The 9,404-nt window shown below is 47.6% G+C and overlaps 3 protein-coding genes across 3 annotated transcripts; 1 reads left to right on the top strand and 2 right to left on the bottom strand.

Moving 5' to 3' along the window:
- Positions 1-600: 600 nt before the first annotated feature.
- On the bottom strand, positions 601-5,745 carry An16g06710 (uncharacterized protein; the record flags this gene model as incomplete). Its single annotated transcript, XM_059745237.1, has 9 exons — positions 601-726; positions 882-955; positions 992-1,026; positions 1,191-1,471; positions 1,503-1,745; positions 2,013-2,082; positions 2,286-2,401; positions 2,793-2,816; positions 2,956-5,745. The coding sequence occupies 9 exons, from the start codon at positions 5,743-5,745 to the stop codon at positions 601-603; spliced, it is 3,759 nt and encodes a 1,252-aa protein (XP_059604882.1).
- Positions 5,746-5,842: 97 nt separating this feature from the next.
- On the bottom strand, positions 5,843-6,478 carry An16g06700 (hypothetical protein; the record flags this gene model as incomplete). The annotated part of the gene is made up of 2 exons (XM_059745236.1): positions 5,843-6,048; positions 6,100-6,478. 2 exons carry the CDS (start codon positions 6,476-6,478, stop codon positions 5,843-5,845), a joined length of 585 nt encoding a protein of 194 aa, XP_059604881.1.
- An 839-nt stretch (positions 6,479-7,317) lies between these two features.
- Positions 7,318-9,325, top strand: An16g06690 (uncharacterized protein; the record flags this gene model as incomplete). Its single annotated transcript, XM_059745235.1, has 3 exons — positions 7,318-7,817; positions 7,901-9,057; positions 9,216-9,325. 3 exons carry the CDS (start codon positions 7,318-7,320, stop codon positions 9,323-9,325), a joined length of 1,767 nt encoding a protein of 588 aa, XP_059604880.1.
- Between the last annotated feature and the right edge of the window lie 79 nt (positions 9,326-9,404).

The following is a 9,404-nucleotide window of genomic DNA, read 5'->3' as shown; positions in this document are numbered from 1 at the left end:
AGTTATTGATAGTAGATGCAATACGCAGGTGATTGAAAATTCAATTAAAAAAATAAAAAAATAAAAAACTAAAAATAACGTTCATTCCTCATAGCTGATTGTCAAATGCCTACAGATCTACTAACTTAGTAAAATAAAGATTAAGGAGGATTATTAAATATAAAATATTGAGATCCAGGCAGTTCAGCTGAGTTTCAGATAAAGAAGAATAAATAGAATGAAATGAAAGTAGTAAAAGAACTATATCTAAAATCAAGAAAAACAGGTGAATACTAATATATAACAGAATAGATTTGCTGGTAGTTATCCGTCCAACTACTAACCTCCTGGCGTGTGGATTGAGTACAGCTGAGCAGACAGTCATATGTACTTACTATTTATTTACACAGGAAGTATATAATGGATGACTCAATATCGAGTTCAAGCCGGATTCAACCGAATCTTAATCAAATTCTTATACCTGTCCAGGCCAGTACGCACTATCTATGCACAGACCAAGCATTCTGCAGCAGAGTCATCACTTTATATAAGCAGTGAAACAGCCTCAAGTGTGTGAGTGAAAGTGTAGTAAGGTTCAAGGAGTATTACCTCCAATAGGGGTCAGTGTGATGCAATATAGCGGCCTTGCCGGGAAAACCATCCGGACTGACGTTTAACCTTGACTCGACTGACTCTCACTGAAGATTCACTCCCATCCTGTGTATTTGAGCTTCTCACTATTCTCACCTTTAGCATCTCTTTACTTTACAATATATTCACTATATCTACCATCATGACTTCATTCATTGGTAACCTCATGGCCGCTATAGGCTTTCCCAGCACTCGCAGGGGTTACTCTAGGCTTTCACAAACCGCAGATTTACCACCAAAGCCAGACTTACCACCGCTCCTCCGCCTTCCTCCTCACCTTCTTGGAAAGATCCTGCGGCTTTTACCTCTTCCATCTCGGGCTTGTCTAGTTTTAACATGCCAGGAACTCTACCAAACTTACAAGCCAATAATTGAAGATCGCCGACTCCAGTTTCCCTGTTTGTTAAGAAACCTCAATCCCACTATCAGTCTTGACCAAGCTACGGTACCTCGTAACATATTTCTGCATCAGCTCCAGAATGAAAAGTGGGCTTTCTGCAACGCATGCCTCAAGCTACACCCATGGACCCAATTAAAGGATGATAATACCTGCCACTCACGAGCCGGGATCGTTGGCCTCTGTCCCTGTATCAGTCTCACGCATCGAGACAAGACCCGTCTGTTCCGAACTTTCTTCTCGAAAACAAATGTTTTTACACCACCCAAACAGGACCCACGATTTGAGCTGCTGTGGGAAGGGAATCCACGCTTCCCGCCAGAGTTGGTCGGAAAGTGCCGTTGTGTACAGGTACACCACTGCAGGGTAATCTTCTACCCAGATGTCCGGATTGATATAAAAGTTCAGGTATACTATGGAGCTGAGCATCAACAGTGGATTCTTCTGGCGCAAACAGACTATAAGGTTGCCTTACATTCCTGGCCTCGCCCGGCTTCAATAGAGCCATATTTCGCATGTCCCCACCAGAGTTTACTTTCTTGGGCGTTTCATCCATCTCAGAAAGATACTGACTGCGTAGTCTGCGGCTCGCGGTTTCGGCTGAGGCGTACGCCTCAGGCTGATGCTGGAGAGCGGGATTTGTTTGTGTATAGGAACCTGGGAGGAGTGAAGTGGCCGCCAGATGTAGCTTGGCAGGACCAATGTCGGCTTCGAGATCCTATCTCATATAAGCGTCTCTGGGTGAGCGAAACAATTGGATGAATCTGGAGGGTTCGAGCTTTCGGAGGCGCGCATGTGTGTTGTTTTTGTTCTTGCTTTGCTGTTAAGCGGCAACATATCATATAGGCCTTAAGATTTCATGCTCTAAAGAGGAGGGAATAGGCCGAGGTCCTCTAAAGCAACTAGGCACTGCGTAGGTGGCTTGTCTCCCTATTCAGGGCACTTCAGGCCCTTGTTCATCTACTCGAATACAAGGAAGTCATACCTGAGTGAATGAAGTAAATGAAAAACCAAGAAGCGCCAATAAACCCTCTCTTCCCGTAAGCGTGAAAGTTCTAACATCTAGGTAGTCCTTCTCTTCTCTTCAAAAACAATACCGCTATTGCGCCCCAGAGTAACTGCATACTGGAACTTGGACAATATGACAGGAACAGGCGTATCAACGTTCGACCACACAATTAATCTGGAAGATCATGACACCTATAAGGTGACTCGAGCCGTTCTCTAACGCACCAAGATTGAATTTATCGAGCCGTACAAGGATTGGACAACTCCCACGTCGGATATGTTCAGAGTAGAACGGGTTGAATTGAAGAAAGGCAATTTCTGTTCAATCTGAATTGAGCGAGACGACCCCGTTTGAGGGTTTCCAGCCTGTATGCATATGCGGAGGTACGATGGAAAAAAAGAATTGCATTTGATGTTTCAGTAGGAATTGGTAGAGCATAGGGCCTATTATTATAAGAAAAAGCAGCCAAATATGTGCTTTAAGTTGTGGTGGATGTGCGACGCCTGCAACAGGACAGGAGAGAGCAAGATCAGCCAAGTCGATGACGGGACGTGCATCAACGGACAATCCTTCCCAAAAAATATCGTCATTGATTGCCACAATCCTGAGATCCATGGTCGCCCAAAGGACATCAGTAAAAGCGCGGTCTTCATCTGTTGCACCCAGAGTTGGCAGAGGCTGGAAGTTCTGAAGGAAGAAAACCTTTGTCTCCACATAATAAACAGCGCAGGAGTCGATGAAGTAATATTGACACACAGATGATTGTCTGAATGTAAAGAACTACCACCAGTTTTGAGTATAATCATCCAGGTCCTGTTCATGCAGTCAGACTGATGTTTAGTTGCCATGTGGCGCTCTCTTTGGAGACTTGCTTGAAGCAAGTATCCAAAGGTTTAACTGCAGCGGAAGAGTCACTTACCCCTGCGACCTCGGCAGGTTGTTCAAAGCCATCCTCAAACACATACTCGTCACCATACTCGTCCTCATAGTTGTCATAATCCTCGTCCTCGTCCTCATACTTATACTCATCATGACCCTCATCCTCAACCGATGCTCCGGTTGCTACAAGCGAGTCCTTAAAAGAGACCAATAGTCTCGCTGCAGCATAGTGGCCATTATTTTTCGCAAGCCTTACGGCTTCATCAAAAGAGAATTGGTGCTCACCCACAATGAGTGCTCCTCGGTCAAGCAGCAAGTGTAACATATCAATTCGTCCGTGCTCGGCAGCGCCCATCAAAGCGGTGCGCCCATGATACAATGCAGGTTTTCCATTGACATCTGCGCCGAGGTCAAGCAGCGTCTGGGCAATGCCGATGAATCCGTTTATGGCCGCAATTTGTAAAGCGGTCGCACCACCTTTCGCGGCAGCGGGGCCATTGACATCAGCCCCTTGATGCAGGAGAATATTGAATAACTCCATGTTTCCATTCTCGACAGCGATCTGTAACGGCGTACGTCTGAAGGGACCGTCTCCCAAGTAATTGACACCAGCTCCTTTCATCAACATTTCACGAACGACCCACACCAATTGTGCTTGGACAGCAGCTTGAAGAGGACTATAATTACATTGGTCTTCTGCGCACCATATATCGCAACTCAAATCGAAGTCAAGTTGCATCAACTCCTCCAGCTGGTCATGATTCCCTGATAGTATTGCCCTGGTTAGAGCACGGGACACAAGCGTTGGGTGCCACGGTATCCCAGCCGCGGCTGCCCAATCGAGAAGATATGTGAGATGAGTGCTTTTGGCATTCCAACCAGCTGCCAATTCAAGTACCGATTTGACGTCATCCCCCCACAATTTCCTCCAGGTGTAGGACGTCGATCTGGTTGCGAGTGGCTGAGGTGCTCCTGTAAAGTCCACGTTTGTCTCCCGAAGTAGCTCTAGCGTAGCCATTGAAGGTTCCATCAAAGAAGCTGCCACTGCTGTTGGAGCACTCCCCGAAAAGTTTCTTAGTAGCATTGGTAGAAGTCCGATATGTTCATGTATCGCATATGTGAGAGCATGGTCTGTTACTTCAACACCACGCTCCAGAAGAGCTTGTACAAGTTTCACATTATTCATTAAGATGGCTGCCTCCAAGGGGGTTTTCTGACCTGAGGTGGCGAAGGTATGCCGAGGCTCGTGCTCCTTATGAGCGGCGTTCTGGAGCAAGAAGTATGCTAGGCCTTCATGTCCAGCTAGTATAGCAGATGCAAGAATCCGAGGGCCGCATAGATGGAGGACGTCTGTTAAGACTTCTTTCTCTTGCATGAGGATGGCAGTCTGCAGGTTCCCGATTTTCCTCGTTCTGATTCCAAAGTAATTAGCACCGGCGTTCATTAGCTTGTCGATCACAGCATCATTTCCAACTTCGAGAGCGGCTGCAAGGACGCTACCTGGAGCCACTTCGAAGAGATCATTTGTTCGTGCGTTTGAGTTGATCAAAAGATCAACTATGTGCGCGTCATCTTTCTTAATTGCAGTCATAAGAGCTGATGGCGACTTCTGCACATCGCATGGCTCTCTGTCAATCCTGGCACCATGCTTGATCAACATTTGGCAAAGAGTAAAGTCGCTCCTCTGAGCGGCATGCTCGAGTAGGGTAGTTTCTCCCTCGTCAGCAGCTCGGACGTCAGCGCCTGAATCAATTAAAATTTGAGCTATCTCAGTTTCGCCGGTCATAGCTGCTAGGGTCAGTGGAAACACATAGGGCAGCGAGGAAGGGAGTTGGTTTGGGCCAACACTAGGGCCAGTCAAAAGTCGGACAATACCAACATCACCCTCCCTGACTGCAAGGCCTAGCAAGCAATACTTCCGGTCTTTACGTCCGATGTAATCCCCTGACGTGATGAATCCATTCAACTTTGCACCTCGGTCAAGGAACAGCTCAATAAGCCACTCATTTCCAGTTATCACCGCCGGAACAAGAAGATCTGGATCATTGTTTCCAGCTTCCAGATATTTCTTAAGGTAGACCTCTACCATCTCCTCAATCAGATCGCAATCTTGCGGATCTTGAAGAAAAAGTCCCCCAGCTGCACGGGCACAATCTCGTGTCACTTTTGCACCTCGCAGAAAGAGTCCCCGAATGGCCGCACAGTTTGCGCTTGTGATGGCAAAATACAGAGCAGTTTTACCAAGCTCATCAGCAAAGCCATGTTCCACGTCGGCACCGTACTTGATCAGAAGATCAATAAGAGGAAGACTCCCTTGCTCAGCAGCAAATTGTAAAGGAGTCAAGAAGCAGATGCCGTCCACTTCTTCTGTCAATGCCTCAATCAATCCATCTGGGTTCATGCCAGACCGAAGCATGCTTTCAATGATCTCAAAATCACTTGTCCGGAGTGCACTTTCAAACACCTTTTCTGCGATAGATTCGGCGGTGGGCTCACGGGTTGATAGCAAAATCCTGAGATGATCCAGATCACCCCAACCACTATCTTTGAGCAGTCCTAGGATTAATTTGGAATCACGTTCCTTCCCCTTTACAAACGACACATTACTATCGGGGGACATCAAGTTATTGGAAATGAGGTACAACACGACACTCAAATGATCTCTAAGGTCCGATCGCAAGGTACTCAGGTTTGTTCCCAATCTGTCGATTTGCCCTTTCTCCATTTCTGGCATGAGAATACTCAGAGCTGCTGATGTACGTGACCCACTGTAGATATTCTCAAGATGCTTAGGTTTAGTCCAGGGTATGATTGAGCTCAAGCGTTGCATCAACTCGCAACTGGCACCTTTGGTGACGTTGCCAGAGCGCGACGAGTCCACAAAGAGAGAAGAGGAGGGCGAAAAAGGTGCTGATAATTTGATTATATTAACATCCAAGCTCGTGTGTGTGTGTGTGTGTGTGTGTGTGTGTGTGTGTGTGTGTCAAACGCATCTCACCTTGCTCTTTTGGGGGATCAATGTCAATGAAGCTCTTGAACCGCAGCCAGGGCAAAGAGCTGTCCCACGAGAGGCACATCCCCGTTGTTTGTGGTGTTGTTACAAGATAGCCCTCCGGGGTTTTTGGTGAAGGTGCTGGGAAACTGGTCACTTTCGAGTTCAGATGAGATCCGAGGTTCAACTTACCATATTGCGCTATGGTCGACACGAAGCCCTTTCCGTACTTCGCCTTGCTGATCTTCTTCGGATGAAGCTGAAGCCCGTCTATAAAAACCTCACTCTCCTTTCCGTCTCGCTTCCGTTTGGCCACTCGTTTCGAAATCCATTCATCGTTTCTAGACTCCGAGTGTTTTCTGAATTCCCACTTGTTGATTTGTCTAGTGTATGATGCCTTGCTGAATTTCTGGTCAGCTGCGATGTTAGGAAGCCTAGTAAAGCGTGCTTGCCTTTTTTTCCACGAGTGCTGAGTTTCCATATAGCTCATTACGTCTTCCAGCTTTCGGTTTTCGTGAATGTATAGTCGTTCTATCTCGCTCTTGTATGTATCCCATTGCTGGTTGGCCATTTTGATTGACAGATTCACAGGGGTTTGAGAGGATGTTAATGATAAGGACTTGCGGGGGATATACAGGCCTTAAACGCCAAAGGTGAAGGCCCAACTTTGCTTTTCCACAGCTTTTCTCGGCGAATGCATAGCGTCCTCAGCCTTGTCGTGCGTCAGGCAACTTCATACCTGACCAACGCACACGCACGGGGGCGTGCCCGCAGGTGCGGCGCAGGAATGTAGAAGATCTCATTGGCCACTTCCGAAGTTCTCACCCATGCCATGCTCTTCGATAGGTCTTATTGGCTGATTTCGAAGTTCTCACTCATCCTTTGACAGCTGTCCGATACTAGGTCTCATTGGTTGCTTTCCAAGTCCTCCCATCATACTGTGGCCCTAATTGGCTGATTCCCAAGTTCTCATAGAGACCAAGGCCGCGGCCATGGAGATCAACAGCAACTACCTACTCGGTACATAATTTCGTCGCACATTTTGGAGTCAGTTAGATGGGCTACAACTACGTATACGCCAGCGGCTTAGGAGAAGATCCAGTCACCGACACACTTGAACACATCACCGCGCTTTTATGGAGTCATCAAACGATCTTTTGATTGGCCCATTCCCAATTGGTCACTCTGAAGATTTTCAAGCCCCCCCCCCACCGACCTTCTAGATACATCAAGCCCATCGGTGCGCAGACGAAATTTTGACACGATGTATTGGAAATATATAAAAATCTCATCTCCCAAGCCAAGTGTTCTTCCGGCTGAAGAACAAACACCCTCTCCATCTCTGTCTATTGTTTTCATTGCTCTTCCATCTGTTACTTTGAAGTAATATTCTTGTTTAGCTCTCTCACCATGCCATGGCCCTGGAACTTTGGACGAGGCGATTATCACACATATTACCACGAACACCCTCCGGTCACTCCACTCGACCGTCAGGAACGGACATTCGTCAACATGCATTCAAATTTATATAGGGACCGAAGCGGAGATGTAATACCAAGTTCTATATCAGCGCAGCTGATGCAGAACGGTGTTGCACCTCCCTGGAACACAGCAAATGTCAGGGAAAACCCCGTCCTGAATGTCCCCTTTTCGGCAGCAGGTGCCTGCGGCACACCGACTGGAATGCGGCACTATATCCCAAATGCTGGTCAGAACTATGTGCCAATCAACACGGCCGCTGCTCTCTGGCACACTGGTCAATTTCCCCCGCCGCTCCCGTCCATCCAATTACCCAGACAACCAATCTACTGGCACAATGTGGCCGATCATGATGTCCATCGCCCAGTTACTATGGATCGGAGTTACGCCCTTTCTCAGCTCACCAATGAGCATGCCAGAAGACACTATCAGTATGTCCCTCTGAGATCCCCGAAGTCTCTCGCGAAAACACTGGGTATATATGACGATGGTCGCTTACATTATCTCTCTATAGATGGCAAGAGGACCTTACAGATGATCACCTAAGATACCAATGTGATGCCTTTAACTATATCCAAGCAGAAACTTCGCTGATTAGGGGTCTCGAAAACCTGCATTTCGCCCCTGGTCCTCATTTCCGCGCTATTCCAGACCACGATTCAGTGTCGATCCCGAGAGCCCAGCTAGCATCGCGTGTTGCAAGAGTGCGGCGCCATGCAGCTCACGAAAGTTCGGACCAAGTTGAGCTCGGCCTTGAAGCTGCTACGTTAAGCAATGTGTCGCAACTCCCTGTGATTGCACCTGCGCGTCCCACCTCACGGAGTGACTTTGAAATTGCTATTATCTGTGCCCTGACAGTCGAGCAAGACGCAGTTCATGCCCTCTTTGACCATTACTGGGATGACAACGGTCCCCCATATGACAAATATCCCAGTGATCCTAATGCATATTCATGCGGTGCAATTGGCAGGCACAACGTCGTACTCGTGCACATGCCGGGTATGGGAAAAGCAAACGCTGCGGCAGTTGCCGCTCATTGCCGAGTGAGCTTCCCGAATCTGAAACTTGCCTTCATAGTAGGTGTCTGCGGGGCTCTTCCATTCACAAATACTGCCCAGGAGATCATACTGGGCGATGTAATCGTCGGTGATGGCATCGTTCAGTACGACTTTGGGCGACAGTACCCGGACCAGTTCATCCGCAGGAACACGCTTCTCGACTCGCTTGGCAGACCCGGTCCTGAGATTCGTGCGCATATGGCCAAATTGAAAACTCGCCGCGGTCGTGCGTCACTTCATCATGCTATGGATACCCATCTTCGCTTTCTCCAAAGTCACTCTCAGTTCAAGGAAGACTATCAGTATCCCGGCACCGAACAGGATGTGTTATATAAGCCGGACTCCAACATCGTTGTCTTGCGTCGCCGACTGGAGCAGATCCGTCCCAGGCCTTGTGTGCACTTTGGTGCCATTGCGTCCGGCGATACATTGATGAGAAGTGGCACGCGTCGCGACACTATTGCAACAGAAGAGGGTATTGTTGCCTTTGAGATGGAGGGTGCAGGTGTCTCTGACAACATACCACATGTGATTATCAAGGGCGTGAGCGACTATGCAGACTCGCATAAGACCAAGGCCTGGCAACCCTATGCTGCCTGCACTGCCGCTGCCTGTATGAAGGCTTTTCTAGAAACTTGGGTTCCAACTGGGGGGTCGTGTTGACGAGATAAAAGAGACTGAAGGAAGGGAAAAGGATGTATTTTAGCTGGTTGTTTCTGTTAGATTTAAATTTTGGGTATTGGGCTACATGCACTAGAAATTTCTCTAAAGACTCAATCCACACTGAAGCTCCAGAAGGACTTTTTCCAAACTGGGCTGTTTTGGAATACTCTAAGCAGATTTCCTACTTGCTAGGCAGAGCACTCGCAGAGGTTGCTTGACTAGAGACGTGAAGTCTATCTATACGTACCTTATTTCTCACACCATATTCTAAGCATATAAACCCTACGCTAGTACAGT

Source organism: Aspergillus niger (genome assembly GCF_000002855.4).
Source record: "Aspergillus niger supercontig An16".
NCBI classification, from domain to species: Eukaryota; Fungi; Ascomycota; class Eurotiomycetes; order Eurotiales; family Aspergillaceae; genus Aspergillus; species Aspergillus niger.
Note: the sequence above shows the minus strand (reverse complement) of the source record. Positions and strands in the feature narration are given on the sequence as shown.